The 20,698-nt window shown below is 45.6% G+C and overlaps 2 protein-coding genes across 5 annotated transcripts in view; one reads left to right on the top strand and one right to left on the bottom strand.

Moving 5' to 3' along the window:
- The window catches only part of LOC140384766 (transmembrane protein 263-like), a 458,167-nt gene that overhangs the window by 397,033 nt on the left and 40,436 nt on the right, over window positions 1-20,698 (bottom strand). Inside the window, exon 4 of one of the 4 annotated variants that reach the window (XM_072466767.1) lies at window positions 3,131-4,177. The exons of the other annotated variants lie outside the window; for them this stretch is intronic. Coding sequence (XP_072322868.1) covers window positions 3,891-4,177 — 287 coding nt within the window. The 3' untranslated portion in view covers window positions 3,131-3,890. Of the gene's footprint in view, window positions 1-3,130; window positions 4,178-20,698 lie in introns of those variants that run through there. 4 annotated transcript variants of the gene reach the window in all.
- Window positions 4,182-20,698, top strand: part of LOC140384765 (uncharacterized) — a 95,908-nt gene continuing 79,391 nt past the window's right edge. The window contains exons 1-2 of the mRNA XM_072466763.1: window positions 4,182-4,474; window positions 6,278-6,390. The gene's annotated coding sequence lies outside the window, so the exon portion shown is untranslated. The remainder of the gene's footprint in view (window positions 4,475-6,277; window positions 6,391-20,698) is intronic.

The raw sequence follows: 20,698 nt of genomic DNA, 5'->3' as shown, positions 1-20,698 counted from the left end.
AGGAGGCCATTCAGCCCATCGAGTCTGCACCGACCCACTTAAGCCCTCACTTCCATCCCCGTAACCAAATAACCCCTCCTAACCGTTTTGGTCACTAAGGGCAATTTATCACGACCAATCCACCTAACCTGCACATCTTTGGACTGTGGAAGGAATCCGGAGCACCCGGAGGAAACCCACGCAGACAAGGGGAGAATGTGCAGACTCCGCACAGGCAGTGACCCAGCGGGGACTCGAACCTGGGATCCTGGCGCTGTGAAGCTACAGTGCTAACCACTTGTGCTACCATGCTGAGTGAATATACCCACGTTTACTACGGGAAGCGAGGGAGGAGATTGCTGCATCGTTGGCAATGATCTTTGCGTCCTCACCCTCCACTGGAGTAGTACCGGATGATTGGAGCGAGGCAAATGTTGTTCCCCTGTTCAAGAAACGGAATAGGGAAATCCTTGGGAATTGCAGACCAGTCAGTCTTATGTCTGCAGTGAGCAAAATATCAGAAAGCTCTGAGAGATCGGATTTATGATTATTTAGAAAAACAGTTTGATTAAAGATAGTCAGCATGGCTTTGTGAGGGGCAGGTCATGCCTCACAAGCCTCATTGAATTCTTTGAGGATGTGGCGAGACACATTGATGAAGGTCGGGCAGTGGCGTATATGGATTTCAGTAAGGCATTTGATAAGGTTCCCCATGGGAGGCTCATTCAGAAAGTTAAGGGGCCTGGGATACAGGAAAATTTCGCTGTCTGGATACAGAATTGGCTGGCCGAAAGAAGACAGCGAGTGGTAGCGGATGGAAAGTATTCCGCCTGGAGGTCGGTGACCAGGTGTGTCCCGCAGGGATCTGTTCTGGGACCTCTGCTCTTTGTGGTTTTTATAAATGACTTGGATGAGGAAGTGGAAGGGTGGGTTAGTAAGTTTGCCGATGACACAAAGGTTGGTGGAGTTGTAGATAGTGTTGAGGGCTGTTGCAGGTTACAACAGGACATTGACAGGATGCAAAGCTGGGCTGAGAAGTGGCAGATGAAGTTCAACCTAGATAAATGTGAAATGATTCATTTTGGAAGGTTGAATTTGAATGCTGAATATAGGGTTAAAGGCAGGATTCTTGGAAGTGTGGGGTAACAGAGGGATCTTGGGGTCCACGGACATAGATCCCTCAAAGTTGCCACCCAGGTTGATAGGGTTGTTAAGAAGGTGTATGGTGTGTTGGTTTTCATTAACAGGGGATTGAGTTTAAGAGCCGCGAGGTTTTGCTGCAGCTTTATGAAACCCTGGTTAGACCACACTTGGAATATTGTGTCCAGTTCTGGTCGCCTTATTATAGGAAGGATGTGGATGCTTTGGAGAGGGTACAGAGGAGATTTACCAGGATGCTGCCTGGACTGGAGGGCATGTCTGATGAAGAAAGGTTGAGGGAGCTAGGGCTTTTCTCACTGGAGTGAAGAAGGCAGAGAGGTGGCTTGATAGAGGTGTACAAGGTGATGAGAGGCATGGATAGAGTGGACAGCCAGAGACTTTTCCCCAGGGTGGAAATGGCTGTCACGAGGGGACATAATTTTAAGGTGATTGGAGGAAGGTATAGGGGAGATGTCAGAGGCAGGTTCATTACACAGAGAGTGGTGGGTGTGTGGAATGCACTGTCAGCAGAGGTGGTGGAGTCAGAGTCATTAGGGACTTTTAAGTGACTCTTAAGACAGGCACATGGACAGCAGTAGGGGTGTAGGTTAAGTTGACCTTAGATTCGGATAAATGGTCGGCACATCATTGTGGGCTGAAGGGCCTGTACTGTGCTGTACTGTTCTACTCAATTGCTGAATCACAATCTTCCTGAGTTCACTCTAAACGGACTCAAGGGGCTGGTTTAGCACAGTGGGCTAAATATCTGGCTTGCAATGCAATGCAGAACAATGCCAGCAGCGCGGGTTCAATTCCTGAACCGGTCTCCCCAAACAGGCGCCGTTTCACAGTAACTTCGTTGAAGCCTACTTGTGATAATAACCGATTATTATTATATTAACTCACATTTTAAGATTTATGCCTTCTTGTGCCGAATTCTCCACCGAAGGAAATGGTTCCTCTGCACCTACTCAATTAATGATATTTATCACTTTGAACACCTCAATTAAAGGGGCAGCACGGTAGCATTGTGGATAGCACAATCACTTCACAGCTCCAGGGTCCCAGGGTCGATTCCGGCTTGGGTCACTGTCTGTGTGGAGTCTGCACATCCTCCCAGTGTGTGCGTGGGTTTCCTCCGGGTGCTCCGGTTTCCTCCCACAGTCCAAAGATGTGCAGGTTAGGTGGATTGGCCATGATAAATTGCCCTTCGTGTCCAAAATTGCCCTTAGTGTTGGGTGGGGTTACTGGGTTATGGGGATAGGGTGGAGGTGTGGGCTTGGGTAGGGTGCTCTTTCCAAGAGCCGGTGCAGACTCGATGGGCCAAATGGCCTCCTTCTGCACTGTAAATTCTATGATAATTCTATGATCTATGATAAACCATTCCGAAACCTGTAAACACAAGCCGAGTTTCTGCAACCTGTCTTCAGAATGGAACCCTTTCGGCCTCGGTATCCAGCTCAGATCAGGTGCTGTTCGCCCATCACCCGTGTCCTCCGAGTCGGATTGTTCCTCATTTATATAACCGCTTCCAACCCTCAGCCATTTCTGTGCTCCTCCAGTTCTGGCCTTCGTGCACGATTAGCAGCCATACCCTCAGCTTCCTGGGCCCTCAAGCTCTGGAATTCCTTCGCTAACCCTCTCTCCTACTTAAGGTGCTTGATCAAACCTATCCTTGACGAAGCTTTTTTGGCACCTTTCCCAAAACCTCACGTGGTTCAGGGTCAAATTTTAGTCAATAATGCTCCTGTGGAGCATCAAGAACCAATTTCTCCTTCCAACTTGTGCTGTTCAATAGCCAAATAATGAATCACCAGTTACGATGAACAAAAATCTTGACGTAAGTAGATCTTCCAGATTGGGACAAAGTGAATTCATTATTTGAGTGTTTGGTGCAGATGGGTGTCCTGCAGCCTCTGATGCCATCTAGTGGGGGATGTGTGAAGCTGTCAACTGCTCAGAGGAATATCGTATGCAGCATATTTATTGATAGTTGAGCAAGAATTTGAAATAAGACAAATGTTGTTTCATTTTATTTTAATACACAAATGCTATAAACTTTATAATAATCTTTATTGTCACAAGTAGGCTTATATTAACACTGCAATGAAGTTACTGTGACATCAATGAAAGCTTGCAGCACAGGAATAAAACTTACCCACCTTTAAACTTTACAATGATTTGACATTTATTCTCTATAGTCACGAGTTGGAGGCCAGCAGCAAAGGCAGGATACTTGGCACAGGCCTGGAGGGAAGGTTTACCGAGGTCTCTCATGATTGTGTGGCGAGAACATCACCTCCCTTCAATGTCCAGCGAAGAGCAGCATTCTTTAATGGACTCCAAGTGTGGAGCTGCAGTGGTAACAAGCTGTGTAATTACTGTAGGGAAAAACCGGCCATTTGCTCCATCCAATCTGCCACACAAACAACTGGCCCAATCCAATGTACTTGTTTTCCTTCGCTATCCCTTTAATGCCCTTTCCTTCAACCACACATCGAAGCGATTCTGGAATGTTGAAAGTGATTGAAGCAGAGACCAATGCATTACACAACCTCACAACCCTCCTGGTAGAAACACTGCTCATCACTGCCCTCAATCCATCTAGTCTGATATCCACATTCCCTTGGTCAAGACATCTTACACCCAGTTGTTTTGAATGAACTCAGTCCTCTAAAACCACCCATTTTACACCGCTATTCGATCAAAGGCCTACTTTGTCAGGTATTTCTGTATTTAAACTTCATCAGAGGAAGCAGCACCCGAATAAATCAATAATGTACATTTTCTGTTGCCTCAACTTCCTTCCTCACAATTTGGAGATGTGTCAAGTGCTTTTTCAGTGAACCATACCTTTGGAACTTCCGGGTCAGCTGAAGACTTTTGCGTACAGTCATTGACGCTCCCGTAAACATTCTGAGCACCTGACTTTCACGAGTGTGCTCATATCTAATTATATGACTGCACAGTCCAATGGGCTGTAACAATGGGGCCCTGCTGTGGTCTGAACTGGACATTCTTTCCTCTTGTATATTTCTCCAATCTTTCGAGGGACACGCTGAGGAACATTTGGTGAAATGAAACCAGATACAAAATCAATCAGCTGGTTTAGCAAATGAAATGGACAGAGTCACAAACAAAGCAAATTCCATTTTATCTAATCTTTCTGCTCGGTGCTTGTAGAGGATGCACATCGGCACAGTCTGGTTCACTGGCAGAAGTGTGCCCACGCTGGAAGCAATCAGCCTTCTGCTAAAACTGGCATGATGAACTCACCAGAGGAAGATTCAAGGGAGGATCAGATTTACCAGATCCTACATGATGCACAGATCAAGCCCTTCCATCAGCTCGTGAGGTGAAGTTTGCAAACAAGCTCTTCAAAACATACACTAGAATATTGTTTAATGGATCAACTTGAGCAAGCGGCAGCACGGTGGCGCAGTGGATAGCACTGCGGCCTCACGGCGCTGAGGTCCCAGGTTCGATCCCGGCTCTGGGTCACTGTCCGTGTGGAGTTTGCACATTCTCCCCATGTTTGCGTGGGTTTCGCTCCCACAACCCAAAGATGTGCAGGGTAGATGGATTGGCCACGCTAAATTGCCCCTTAATTGGAAAAAATGAATTGGGTACTCTAAATTTATTTTTTTAATATCAACTTTCGCACAAGAATTTTCTTGCTTCACTGCAAATATTATCGCAGTATTTATAAATGGTTGCTTCAATCGTAATGAATCAACTGGGTAAACGTTTTCTCCAAAATATCGCAAATGATCATATTTATTATTTAAGCATTCAAATATCTTTATTCCTCTACTTGTACAGCAACATATTTAACTCCGAAATTACACCCTCACAATTACAATTCTGTGTTTAACAACAGATTTGACCAAAAAGCAGAAACCCTAACCTTTCACATTACCAAGCTGGATTTATCAAACACAAATTACTAGCTTTTAAAAGCTGAAGTCAGCCATTGAGTAAGTGCGGAGATGCAGATGGTTCAAACCGGCAATGGGGATGGTCCAAGCTACAGGAGCAACAATTCTGACAAGATATTGTAATGTCGGGTCTCTGGAGCCATCTGGTGGATATACAATGTAATTTCATTCTAAAGCAAGATAATCGCAAGCAAAAACAACAGCCTGGATCGCAACAGCAACAAATGCCAATGAGTTTGTCACAATTCCAGGTCGTAATGGCACCACAACCTCCCTCGAGCCCACTCGTGTTTCAACCTGGAAGTTGCGATTCACATGAAAGGGCTCTGGGGGAGCCCTTGAAGTTGAAGGGCAGCTGGTTAGCACAGTTGCTTCACAGCTCCTGTATCCCAGGTTCGATTCCTGTTTGGGTCACTGTCTGTGCGGAGTCTGCACATCCTCCCCGTGTGTGCGTGGATTTCCTCCGGGTGCTCCGGTTTCCTCCCACAGTCCAAAGATCTACAGGTTAGGTGGATTGGCCATGCTAAATTGCCCTTAGTATCCAAAAAGGTTGGGTGGTGTTACTGGGTCGGGATAGGGTGGCGGCATGGGACTTAAGTAGGGTGCTCTTTCCAAGGGCCGGTGCATTCTCGATGGGCTGAAAGGCCTCTTTCTGCTCTGTAAATTATATGATTCCATGACCCTGCCCGGGATATGTCAACACATAAACCTGGGCTGTGGCCCAGTGTTCACACAAGTATTTACTTTGGTTTATTTACGGTTTCTGTTAGGTGTGCAGCCGCTCATAGACACAGACTTTTAAAATCAAGAGTATCAAAACACCCCAATCCAGGACGCACCACCCCCTTTCCACGCTCCTACCCTTGTCAAAGAGCTGAGGTGTGAGCATAAACTATGAAAGAGAAGATTGAAAATTAAGAGGGCTTACTTGTTATTGAACAAAAGGCAAACCTGCGGAGGCATGAAAAACCACATGGCTTTGCTGGAATTGCACACGTCACCAATCTTCCCCATTCACCTCCCCAGTGGATGCACATTACAGCCATGAGCAAGTTGACACTGTAGTCCATGCAAAAGGCAAACATTTACTTTTAACCAGTCAGCTGGGCCACTGACTGTAAAATCCAGGCCGCTAATATTGGTGTGACACAAGATGTCAAATGATGTCACTGCTAGATCTATTTCCATTCAAATATTGACCATTAGCCTTTTCCCATCAGACACTGCCTGTGCTCAGCAAGCTCAAAGCTACAAATGATTTGTTGGTTCTTCACGCGCTAATTGAGCTCACAGTCAACAGGAATAAGTTGCAAGAACAGACACTGCCTTACAGGTAAGAGGAGACCCTGCACATTGAAAAAGGCAACAAAGTGGTCAAGAGTTGGAAATCAACATTAGGACGTTACTCAAACAGCCCATCTCGAATTAGTGGCATACTAACTGGACAAAGTCAGAATTGCACAGGCACAGCTCAAAAGAGTTGTTTAATAAAATAGTAAAGCATCCTCCTTTCAAAAGGTTAGAGCTCTCAATAAAGTCAACAATCCATAGCCAACTGTTGGTCAAACTTAATCATCTTGAAGTCTGTATAGAAACCAGGTTATATTCGCTGTGATGCTGTACAACAGTTGTTCAAGAACATCTGTTATTAGGCATATAGATATATTAAAGCTTATTTAAAACCTACTCGGCCAGCACCATGTGCAAAGTATTGCTGAAAGACTGATAACCTTGCAGTGTAATTATTGTAAAAAGCAATTAATTTGACACCCAGCCACTGAACCATTTGATGCCCCGCAGGTATACTTTACCAGCATTCTGAAAGGCAAAATGAGAACCTTGCAGGTGATTCTTTGGGAAGCACTACTGGACATTTTATGTGGAATTAGCCAAACCTACATGAGCATTCTTCATGAATGTGGTTAGTGAAAACTATGGAAAGAAGTTTCTAAACGATTGCCCCAGAGTTGAAGTTTGTGACTTTGAATTGCTTCCAGGAAAGAAAATATTTCCTCGCGCATGAGATAAATATCACTGTCATGACCACTACAGATGTTAATTGTTGAGCAAACCAAATCCCAGTGGGAAACTTGGCTTATGGGCCATAGCTTTTTTTTTGTATTCTGAAAATGAAAAGAAAATGTACCAATCACAGTCGCCTGAAATCCAGAACACTTGGGATTTTAAAATTAAAAGTAAACAGTTTAAAAAAACGTATGTACGAGTTAAAATTAGCCTTACAAAACAATATCCCACAAAGGTTCCAAACTTACTCAGACAAGTAAACACCCACCATATGACAATCCAGTTAACAATCTAGTGTCAATAAACCAGGGGCTGGTTTAGCACATTGGGCTAAACAGCTGGCTTGTAATGCAGAACAAGGCCAACAGCACGGGTTCAATTCCCATACCGGCCTCCCAGGCGTCAGAATGTGGCAACTAGGGGCTTTTCACAGTAACTTCATTGAAACCTACTTGTGACAATAAGCGATTAAATTAAATTTTTTTTAAATCCAGTAGTATTACTCCAAGGAAAAGCAGCTGTCACTTTAATAAGGCACTCTGGAAATCCAAGACTTCAGAACAAGACTGCTTTTTGCAGCCTTAGAAGTTCTGTGGCTCGACAAGATGGCTGATGCAAACTGCACCTCTTCCAGCACATAGATGTTTCCAGCAGCTCTTCCTCACACAGATAACCCCCAAGCTCTCCACGGTAACTCTACAATGCATTTTCCCTTCTTTCAGCTCAGGTTTCATTGTTCTCATTGAACCCAAAATATTTTAAAATAAATGTTTTCTTATGGCCCCCACTTTCTGGTCAAACAAAATGTAAAATACTTCCTTTGTTTATTTGTGAAACATTTTCAAACTGTTGAGGCCACTTACTTCCCCTAGAAATTTAACAGTTGGGAAACAGCAGGTCCTTGGGTATCATCTAATGCAAATTTCTAAACCTGGCCTATTTACTTATAAACCACTGAACCAGGAAAGTTTCCTTACAAATACATGCATCTAGCACCTTCTCCCTCAACTCTTCCAGTCAAAATAACTCTGTTAATCTTTTTACAGCTTAATTAGCTTACACACACAGCCTTCTTTACAGGATAACACAATCTTCCCCAAAGTATTTTTAAAACATCCATCACTCCAGTATGGAAATAAATGTCCACACAACTCAAGTTCTTGGCAAAAAGACAACTGCAATACCACTTTGAAAGCTGACCACTTGAAATAGTCTTTTGGCACATGTCAACCTTCCTTGAACAGAGAAAGCCAATTGCAAAGCATCCCAAACCTTGCCACAAGAAAATTTTATTTTTTAGAATTAGATTAGCTGCGATTTTGTGCACAGAGAAATCGGTGTTATTTGCACAGTCCAAAAATGTAATTACCTGTAGTTGTGTTAATTTTCCATTGAAAAGAGCAAGTCTCAGGAACAGCAAATCCTAAATAAATGTCAGCTTCGCTGTCAATCGCAAAACGCTCTGCTTTCGCACTTGCTGGCTTTGGTTTGGTCTGCTAATGATGATTAGCAAGGCCCAGGTTCCAATAGAAAACACTGCTGCAAAGCGCTTGAAAACAAGTTATGTAACTGTTATGACACCCTGGACGAGTGAGCGGTCAGATCCAACCCCAGAGACCCCGGAGTCCCAACTGGCTGCTCCAATGAGTTACAGACACCAGATTTATAAGTAAAATATTAACAAACTATTTATTAATTAAAACGGAGAAAAGATGAACATGAGGAAATAACAGTGTACCAGACTACCTAATTCCAAGATCCCGTCCCACCCTCTGCCCAGACGGTGTTTCACCTAAGAATTCAGAGAGAGAAAGAGAAAGAAAGAGAGAGAGAGAAAGAGAAAGAAAGAGAGTGAAAGAAAAAATAGATAGAGAGAGAACTGAACAAAAGATGGCACTCTCCAGAAGACCCGCCTTCGTCCCGGAAAGTTACTGACTGGTTTCACCAACCACAGGCCGGGCAGGAGATACAGAAGTCTGAGAACACGCACAAACAGACTCAAAAAACAGCTTCTTCCCCACTGTCACCAGACTCCTAAACGACCCTCTTATGGACTGACCTCATTGACACTACACCCTTATGCTTCATCCGATGCCGGTGTTATGTATTCACATTGTGTACCTTGTGTTGCCCTATTATATATTTTCTTTTATTTCCTTTTCTTTTCATGTACTTAATGATCTGCTCGCAGGAAAATACTTTTCACTGTACCTCGGACACGTGACAATAAACAAAATTCAAATGCAAATGCAATAGGAGAAGATTGAAAATTGTATATGCACTGATTGATTGCTTGCCAAGTCTATCAAACAACATCACAGATTCTGGCACAAACCATGAAGGGGATGTTTTCGGATCAGCCCATCTGAAAGGGCAAGTTTTCCAAATGTCCAAAGACTCCAATTTAAACAGAAATGTATATCAAAACTGGCAGCAGGACGGGGATTAGAAGAGAACACAGGACAGACAGACAACATCCTAACATAACTAAGTTTAATCATTAGACGGTTGTAGAAGTTGATGTCTCCATTGTGTTTCCTGGCACACATCCCATCTTCTGAGGGTATTCAATTTTTGCAACAATTTGATTAGTTCTCCCTTTGCTCTTTGCTTCTGGTAACTGTGGTCTGCAACAGATTGACGTTTCTGCAACTTTCATTACCACGTTTAAAAATGCTGCTGCTTCAAGAATATAAAATTTAAGCCAATCAGCTGTAAGAAATTAATATTCAACGGTGTAACACAAGCAAAACAAAAAGATGCTGGGTGCAGCATCCTCGATTTCCCGCCCCATTGCTCAAGGTGATTCCCCCCCCACCCTCCATACACTATATTAATAAACATATAAAGGTTGTTTATATAATGGTTCAAATTTAACATTAACGTGTAAAACAGGTTAGTCTGTTTCAATACAGCATTGATATTCTGATGCATCATTATACTTAATTATTCTCTGGCACATTCAGCCCATGGGGCTAATGGTGAGTGCAATGATGCATTATTTTAGAACTGAAGTGTTGTGCCGTGTAATGCACAATAAATTCTGTTGCTGAAGTGAACCAGAGTCTGTCCAAGATGACAAAGTATAACTGTTAAGTAAAAGTGGTTATGGAGCTTAACTGGTCTTCCGAATGCCAGTCAGAGCCAAAGAAAGAAACGCCTGGCTTTTCTTTAAATTAAAAAAGTTTACTTGCTAAAAGTAGTAAAAAGTGTGCTGAAATTCTGGCCTCCACATAGATCATAGAATTTACAGTGCAGAAGGAGGCCATTCGGCCCATCGAGTCTGCACCGGCTCTTGGAAAGAGCACCCTACCCAAGGTCAACACCTCCACCCTATCCCCATAACCCAGCAACCCCACCCAGCATTAAGGGCAATTTTGGACACTAAGGGCAATTTATCATGGCCAATCCACCTAACCTGCACATCTTTGGACTGTGGGAGGAAACCGGAGCACCCGGAGGAAACCCACGCAGACACGGGGAGGATGTGCAGATCCGCAAAGACAGTGACCCAAGCCGGAATCGAACCTGGGACCCTGGAGCTGGTAAGCAATTGTGCTAACCACAATGCTACCGTGCTGCCCCACATCACAACTCTTTGCTTTTTTGAAAGGTATGCGAGTGTTGGAGCACAGCAGCTGGAGTGGGATGGACAAAGATATGCAGCAGATAGCCCCCTTACTACTGGTCAATTTCCAGTCGGGCAACAACTGAGAGAGCACCAATTGTTGAACAAACATAAGTTTAGTTGCATCGTCGTGGTCACTGCCTGCATTATATAACTGCTGTCAACATATTTTCATTTTTAAATGAAGTGACTGAATATACAGATTGTTTAAGTGTGATAAATAATTTAATAAGATACAGGTCGTTATTGTTGCAGTTTGTTAATCTGAGCAATGGGACTGGAAGAGAAACTAAAATGGTGTCAAGTTAAACAATTTGAAGGTTGTTCAGAAACATATTCACAGCAGAGTCAGTCAGGGCACTGCGACTGCGCTCTCTCTTTGGGCCAGCCAGCTGTAACTAACCCTACTGCCGTTTCAAATATTTATTCAATTCTCCTTTAAAAGCAATAGTCTCTGCCTCAATGCTCCCTGTGGCAACATATTTTATACTCCAACAATTCAGTACATAATTCATGCTTTCCTTACCTCTTGCTTCACTGAGGATTTAAATTAGCCATCAGCCCCACCCAACCCCAAAGAAGAGACTTCTATTTGCCATTAAAACGTTTCACAATTTTAAAAATGAATAAATCTCCCCTCACCCTACTGTCCCAATGCAATGTAGCCCAAATTAGACCATATTTACGCTTATTGAATGAGAAACTGAGTTGATTTCACAGCCGATGAGTTTTAACATGCTTCCTCCAATCGGATGTCCAAAACTGTACCAACTGTAGCCTGCATATTTTCACACGACCTCTTTGCTCATGTTCTCTACAGAATCACTGAGCAGCTCAGCACACCAGACGTCCATTTAGCCCAGAGGCTGCACCAACTCTGTCAAAGAGCTATTCAGTTGTTCCATGTCCTCTTTCCCAATATCGCTGCAATTGTTGTCTCAATCACTATTTGTCCAGTTTCGAAAGCTATTGAATCTGAATCCGCCAGCCTAGTGCAATCCAAATCATTGGTGCATAACAAAGTTGGATGGTTCTTTTAGAATCTGGCTATCAGCTCTTCAGCCATTGGAAATAATTTCTCTTTATTCAATCCACTGAACCCTTCAACTTCTTTCTCCTATTGGCATTCTCTGCTCCAAGGAGAACTACTCCAGATTATTCTTTGAACATTCTGAGCATTGCTGGCTGGGGCCTTGAGTGGATTAGAGCGGCATTTAGGAATCAACCACATTGCGATGGGTCTGGAGTCACATGTAGGCCAGGCAAGGACGGCAGATTTTCTTCCCTAAAGAGCATTAGTGAACCAGATGGGTTGTGACAATTGACCATGGTTTTGTAGTTATCAGACTTTTAAATCCAGGTTTTTAATGAATGTAAATTTCACCATGGTGGGATTCAAACCCGGGTCCACAGAGTATTACACCCAGTCTCACAATTACTGCTCCAGTGACAATACGATTATGCCACCACCTCCACAACTGTAAACCCTCACCCGAGGAACTATTATAGCACATGCTCAAATCGGACACAATTATCCAGTTGGGCTCATCCTAATGTTTTAAATAAATTTAGTGTAATTTCATGGATTTTCTACTTTATCATAGAATCATCATAGATTGCCCACAGTGCAGGGGGCCGTGACCCATCGAGTCTGCATAGAAGCCAAGAGCGGATTCGTCCTTACAAAAACAAAATGCATGAAAACCCCAGTCCTGAGGGGAGTACGTACATTCCACACAACAACTAAACCCCAATCTCGGCCCGAGGCAGAACCAGGAGCAAATTCTGATCAATCTGACATGATCTCGCAGCCAACGAGGGAATGGGATCCAAATGCCCTTCCCACATTTACGAACCCTTTCACAAAGAGTTGGAGACCAAAGTGGAGAGAAAGAAAGAGAAAAATAACTCAACCTCAAGAGGGAATCCGAAGAACCCCCTGGCCTCCCCAGGATATAGAAACTGCCCAGGTCTCCCCAGGATATAGAAACTGCCCAGGTCTCCCCAGGATGTAGAAACTGCCCAGGTCTCCCCAGGATGTAGAAACTGCCCAGGTCTCCCCAGGATATAGAAACTGCCCAGGTCTCCCCAGGATATAGAAACTGCCCAGGCCTACCCAGGATATAGAAACTGCCCAGGACTCCCCAGGATATAGAAACTGCCCAGTCTCCCCAGGATATAGAAACTGCCCAGGTCTCCCCAGGATATAGAAACTGCCCAGGCCTACCAAGGATATAGAAACTGCCCAGGTCTCCCCAGGATATAGAAACTGCCCAGGTCTCCCCAGGATATAGAAACTGCCCAGGCCTACCCAGGATATAGAAACTGCCCAGGACTCCCCAGGATATAGAAACTGCCCAGTCTCCCCAGGATATAGAAACTGCCCAGGTCTCCCCAGGATATAGAAACTGCCCAGGTCTCCCCAGGATATAGAAACTGCCCAGGCCTCCCCAGGATAAAGAAACTGCCCAGGTCTCCCCAGGATATAGAGACTGCCCAAGTCTCCCAAGGAATTAGAAACTGCCCAGGTCTCCCCAGGATATAAAAACTGCCCAGGTCATCCCAAGATATAGAAACTGCCCAGGTCTCCCCAGGATATACAAACTGCCCAAGTCTCCCAAGGAATTAGAAACTGCCCAGGTCTCCTCAGGATATAGAAACTGCCCAGGTCTTCCCAAGATATAGAAACTGCAAGGCCTCCCCAGGATATAGAAACTGCCCAGGCCTGCCCAGGATATAGAAACAGCCCAGGTCTCACAAGGAATTAGAAACTGCCCTGGTCTCCCCAAGATATAGAAACTGCCCAGGTCGCCCCAGGATGTAGAAACTGCCAAGGTCTCCCCAGGATGTAGAAACTGCCCAGGTCTCCCCAGGATATAGAAACTGCCCAGGCCTCCCCAGGATATAGAAACTGCCCAGGTCTCCCCAGGATATAGAAACTGCCCAGGCCTCCCCAGGATATAGAAACTGCCCAGGTCTCCCCAGGATATAGAAACTGCCCAGGCCTACCCAGGATATAGAAACTGCCCAGGACTCCCCAGGATATAGAAACTGCCCAGGTCTCCCCAGGATATAGAAACTGCCCTGGTCTCCCCAGGATATAGAAACTGCCCAGGACTCCCCAGGATATAGAAACTGCCCTGGTCTCCCCAGGATATAGAAACTGCCCAGGACTCCCCAGGATATAGAAACTGCCCAGGACTTCCCAGGATATAGAAACTGCCCTGGTCTCCCCAGGATATAGAAACTGCCCTGGCCTCCCCAGGATATAGAAACTGCCCAGGTCTCCCCAGGATATAGAAACTGCCCAAGTCTCCCAAGGAATTAGAAACTGCCCAGGTCTCCTCAGGATTTAGAAACTGCCCAGGTCTTCCCAAGATATAGAAACTGCCCAGGCCTCCCCAGGATATAGAAACTGCCCAGGTCTCCCCAGGATATAGAAACTTCCCAGGTCTCCCCAGGATATAGAAACTGCCCTGGCCTTCCCAGGATATAGAAACTGCCAGGGTTTCCCCAGGATATAGAAACTGCCCTGGCCTCCCCAGGATAAAGAAACTGCCCAGGTCTCCCCAGGATATAGAAACTGCCCAAGTCTCCCAAGGAATTAGAAACTGCCCAAGTCTCCCAAGGAATTAGAAACTGCCCAGGTCTCCCCAGGATATAGAAACTGCCCAAGTCTCCCAAGGAATTAGAAACTGCCCAGGTCTCCTCAGGATTTAGAAACTGCCCAGGTCTTCCCAAGATATAGAAACTGCCCAGGTCTCCCCAGGATATAGAAACTGCCCAAGTCTCCCAAGGAATTAGAAACTGCCCAGGTCTCCTCAGGATATAGAAACTGCCCAGGTCTTCCCAAGATATAGAAACTGCAAGGCCTCCCCAGGATAAAGAAACTGCCCAGGTCGCCCCAGGATATAGAAATTGCCCAGGCCTGCCCAGGATATAGAAACTGCCCAGGTCTCCCCTGGATATAGAAACTGCCCAGGTCTCCACAGGATATAGAAACTGCCCAGGTCTCCCCAGGATATAGAAACTGCCCAGGTCTCACAAGGAATTAGAAACTGCCCTGGTCTCCCTAAGATATAGAAACTGCCCAGGTCTCCCCAGGATATAGAAACTGCCCAGGTCTCCCCAGGATATAGAAACTGCCCAGGCCTACCCAGGATATAGAAACTGCCCAGGACTCCCCAGGATATAGAAACTGCCCAGGTCTCCCCAGGATATAGAAACTGCCCTGGTCTCCCCAGGATATAGAAACTGCCCAGGACTCCCCAGGATATAGAAACTGCCCTGGTCTCCCCAGGATATAGAAACTGCCCAGGACTCCCCAGGATATAGAAACTGCCCAGGACTTCCCAGGATATAGAAACTGCCCTGGTCTCCCCAGGATATAGAAACTGCCCTGGCCTCCCCAGGATATAGAAACTGCCCAGGTCTCCCCAGGATATAGAAACTGCCCAAGTCTCCCAAGGAATTAGAAACTGCCCAGGTCTCCTCAGGATTTAGAAACTGCCCAGGTCTTCCCAAGATATAGAAACTGCCCAGGCCTCCCCAGGATATAGAAACTGCCCAGGTCTCCCCAGGATATAGAAACTTCCCAGGTCTCCCCAGGATATAGAAACTGCCCTGGCCTTCCCAGGATATAGAAACTGCCAGGGTTTCCCCAGGATATAGAAACTGCCCTGGCCTCCCCAGGATAAAGAAACTGCCCAGGTCTCCCCAGGATATAGAAACTGCCCAAGTCTCCCAAGGAATTAGAAACTGCCCAAGTCTCCCAAGGAATTAGAAACTGCCCAGGTCTCCCCAGGATATAGAAACTGCCCAAGTCTCCCAAGGAATTAGAAACTGCCCAGGTCTCCTCAGGATTTAGAAACTGCCCAGGTCTTCCCAAGATATAGAAACTGCCCAGGTCTCCCCAGGATATAGAAACTGCCCAAGTCTCCCAAGGAATTAGAAACTGCCCAGGTCTCCTCAGGATATAGAAACTGCCCAGGTCTTCCCAAGATATAGAAACTGCAAGGCCTCCCCAGGATAAAGAAACTGCCCAGGTCGCCCCAGGATATAGAAATTGCCCAGGCCTGCCCAGGATATAGAAACTGCCCAGGTCTCCCCTGGATATAGAAACTGCCCAGGTCTCCACAGGATATAGAAACTGCCCAGGTCTCCCCAGGATATAGAAACTGCCCAGGTCTCACAAGGAATTAGAAACTGCCCTGGTCTCCCTAAGATATAGAAACTGCCCAGGTCTCCCCAGGATATAGAAACTGCCCAGGTCTCCCCAGGATATAGAAACTGCCCAGGTCTCCCCAGGATATAGAAACTGCCCTGGCCTCCCCAGGATATAGAAACTGCCCAGGTCTCCCCAGGATATAGAAACTGCCCTGGCCTCCCCAGGATAAAGAAACTGCCCAGGTCTCCCCAGGATATAGAAACTGCCCAAGTCTCCCAAGGAATTAGAAACTGCCCAGGTCTCCCCAGGATATAGAAACTGCCCAGGTCTCCTCAGGATATAGAAACTGCCCAGGTCTTCCCAAGATATAGAAACTGCAAGGCCTCCCCAGGATAAAGAAACTGCCCAGGTCGCCCCAGGATATAGAAACTGCCCAGGCCTGCCCAGAATATAGAAACTGCCCAGGTCTCCCCAGGATATAGAAATTGCCCAGGTCTCCCCAGGATATAGAAACTGCACTGGTCTCCCCAGGATATAGAAACTGCCCAGGTCTCACAAGGAATTAGAAACTGCCCTGGTCTCCCCAAGATATGGAAACTGCCCAGGTCTCCCCAGGATATAGAAACTGCCCAGGTCTCCCCAGGATATAGAAACTGCCCAGGTCTCCCCAGGATATAGAAACTGCCCAGGTCTCCCCAGGATGTAGAAACTGCCCAGGCCTCCCAGGATAAAGAAAAGGATTACGATACAGTCCTGCTAGATCAGGGTGATGATACAGTCCTGCTAGATTAGGATAATGATACAGTCCTCCTAGATCAGGATAACGATACAGTCCTCCTGGATCAGGATAACGATACAGTCCTGCTGGATCAGGATAACGATGCAGTCCTGCTGGATCAGGATGATACAGTCCTGCTAGATCAGGATAACGATGCAGTCCTGCTGGATCAGGATGATACAGTCCTGCTGGATCAGGATAACGATGCAGTCCTGCTGGATCAGGATGATACAGTCCTGCTGGATCAGGATAACGATGCAGTCCTGCTGGATCAGGATGATACAGTCCTGCTAGATCAGGATAACGATGCAGTCCTGCTGGATCAGGATAACGATACAGTCCTGCTGGATCAGGATAACGATACAGTCCTGCTGGATCAGGATAACGATGCAGTCCTGCTGGATCAGGATAACGATACAGTCCTGCTAGATCAGGATAACGATACAGTCCTGCTGGATCAGGATAATGATACAGTCCTGCTAGATCAGGATAACGATGCAGTCCTGCTGGATCAGGATAACGATACAGTCCTGCTGGATCAGGATAACGATGCAGTCCTGCTGGATCAGGATAACGATGCAGTCCTGCTGGATCAGGATAACGATGCAGTCCTGCTGGATCAGGAGAACGATGCAGTCCTGCTAGATCAGGATAACGATGCAGTCCTGCTGGATCAGGATAACGATACAGTCCTGCTGGATCAGGATAACGATACAGTCCTGCTGGATCAGGATAACGATACAGTCCTGCTGGATCAGGATAACGATGCAGTCCTGCTGGATCAGGATAACGATGCAGTCCTGCTGGATCAGGATAACGATGCAGTCCTGCTGGATCAGGATAACGATACAGTCCTGCTGGATCAGGATAACGATACAGTCCTGCTGGATCAGGATAACGATACAGTCCTGCTGGATCAGGATAACGATGCAGTCCTGCTAGATCAGGATAACGATACAGTCCTGCTGGATCAGGATAACGATACAGTCCTGCTGGATCAGGATAACGATACAGTCCTGCTGGATCAGGATAACGATGCAGTCCTGCTAGATCAGGATAACGATACAGTCCTGCTGGATCAGGATAACGATACAGTCCTGCTAGATCAGGGTGATGATACAGTCCTGCTAGATCAGGATAACGATACAGTCCTGCTAGATCAGGATATCGATACAGTCCTGCTAGATCAGGGTGATGATCCAGTCCTGCTAGATCAGGATATTGATACAGTCCTGCTGGATCAGGATAATGATACAGTCCTGCTCGATCAGGGTGATGATACAGTCCTGCTAGATCATAGATTATCATAGAATTTACAGTGCAGAAGGAGGCCATTCGGCCCATCGAGTCTGCACCGGCTCTTGGAAAGAGCACCCTACCCAAGGTCAACACCTCCACCCCATCCCCATAACCCACTAACCCCACCCAACACTAAGGGCAATTTTGGACACTAAGGGGCAATTTATCACGGCCAATCCACCTAACCTGCACATCTTTGGACTGTGGGAGGAGACCGGAGCACCCGGAGGAAATCCACACACACACGGGGAGGATGCGCAGACTCCGCACAGACAGTGACCCAAGCCGGAATCGAACCAGGGACCCTGGAGCTGTGAAGCAATTGTGCTATCCACAATGCTACCGTGCTGCCCCTCGTCAGGATGATGATACAGTCCTGCTAGATCAGGATAATGATACAGTCCTGCTAGATCAGGATAACGATACAGTCCTGCTAGATCAGGATAACGATACAGTCCTGCTAGATCAGGATAACGATACAGTCCTGCTAGATCAGGATAACGATACAGTCCTGCTAGATCAGGATAACGATACAGTCCTGCTAGATCAGGATAATGATACAGTCCTGCTAGATCAGGGTGATGATACAGTCCTGCTAGATCAGGATAACGATACAGTCCTGCTAGATCAGGATAACGATACAGTCCTGCTAGATCAGGATAACGATACAGTCCTGCTAGATCAGGATAACGATACAGTCCTGCTAGATCAGGATAACGATACAGTCCTGCTAGATCAGGATAACGATACAGTCCTGCTAGATCAGGATAACGATACAGTCCTGCTAGATCAGGATGATGATACAGTCCTCCTAGATCAGGATAACGATACAGTCCTGCTAGATCAGGATAATGATACAGTCCTGCTAGATCAGGATAACGATACAGTCCTGCTAGATCAGGATAACGATACAGTCCTGCTAGATCAGGATAATGATACAGTCCTGCTAGATCAGGATAACCATACAGTCCTGCTAGATCAGGATAACGATACAGTCCTGCTGGATCAGGATGATGATACAGTCCTGCTAGATCAGGATATTGATACAGTCCTGCTAGATCAGGATAATGATACAGTCCTGCTAGATCAGGATAACGATACAGTCCTGCTGGATCAGGATGATGATACAGTCCTGCTAGATCAGGATAACGATACAGTCCTGCTAGATCAGGGTGATGATACAGTCCTGCTAGATCAGGATAACGATACAGTCCTGCTAGATCAGGATAACGATACAGTCCTGCTAGATCAGGATAACGATACAGTCCTGCTGGATCAGGATAATGATACAGTCCTGCTAGATCAGGATAAGGATACAGTCCTGCTAGATCAGGATAATGATACAGTCCTGCTAGATCAGGATAACGATACAGTCCTGCTAGATCAGGATGATGATACAGTCCTGCTAGATCAGGATAACGATACAGTCCTGCTAGATCAGGATAACGATACAGTCCTGCTAGATCAGGATAATGATACAGTCCTGCTAGATCAGGATAATGATATAGTCCTGCTAGATCAGGGTGATGATACAGTCCTGCTAGATCAGGATAATGATATAGTCCTGCTAGATCAGGATGATGATACAGTCCTGCTAGATCAGGATAACGATACAGTCCTGCTAGATCAGGATAACGATACAGTCCTGCTAGATCAGGATGATGATACAGTCCTGCTAGATCTGGATAATGATACAGTCCTGCTAGATCAGTTTGATGATACAGTCCTGCTAGATCAGGATAATGATATAGTCCTGCTAGATCAGGATAACGATACAGTCCTGCTAGATCAGGATAACGATACAGTCCTGCTAGATCAGGATGATGATACAGTCCTGCTAGATCTGGATAATGATACAGTCCTGCTAGATCAGGATAACGATACAGTCCTGCTAGATCAGGATAACGATGCAGTCCTGCTAGATCAGGGTGATGATACAGTCCTGCTAGATCAGGATAATGATATAGTCCTGCTAGATCAGGGTGATGATACAGTCCTGCTAGATCTGGATAATGATACAGTCCTGCGAGATCTGGATAATGATACAGTCCTGCTAGATCTGGATAATGATACAGTCCTGCTCGATCAGGATAGTGATACAGTCCTGCTAGATCAGGATAATGATACAGTCCTGCTAGATCAGGATAATGATACAGTCCTGCTAGATCTGGATAATGATACAGTCCTGCTAGATCAGGATAATGATATAGTCCTGCTAGATCAGGATAATGATATAGTCCTGCTAGATCTGGATAATGATACAGTCCTGCTAGATCAGGATAATGATACAGTCCTGCTAGATCTGGATAATGATACAGTCCTGCTAGATCAGGATAATGATACAGTCCTGCTAGATCAGGATAATGATACAGTCCTGCTAGATCAGGATAATGATACAGTCCTGCTAGATCAGGATAATGATATAGTCCTGCTAGATCAGGATAACGATATAGTACTGCTAGATCAGGATAATGATACAGTCCTGCTAGATCAGGATAATGATACAGTCCTGCTAGATCAGGATAATGATATAGTCCTGCTAGATCAGGATAATGATATAGTCCTGCTAGATCAGGATTACGATACAGTCCTGCTAGATCAGGATGATGATACAGTCCTGCTAGATCAGGATAATGATACAGTCCTGCTAGATCAGGATAATGATACAGTCCTGCTAGATCAGGATAATGATATAGTCCTGCTAGATCAGGATGATGATACAGTCCTGCTAGATCAGGATAATG

Source organism: Scyliorhinus torazame, chromosome 10 (genome assembly GCF_047496885.1).
Source record: "Scyliorhinus torazame isolate Kashiwa2021f chromosome 10, sScyTor2.1, whole genome shotgun sequence".
In the NCBI taxonomy this organism is placed as follows: domain Eukaryota; kingdom Metazoa; phylum Chordata; class Chondrichthyes; order Carcharhiniformes; family Scyliorhinidae; genus Scyliorhinus; species Scyliorhinus torazame.
This window is presented reverse-complemented; position numbering and strand designations above follow the sequence as displayed.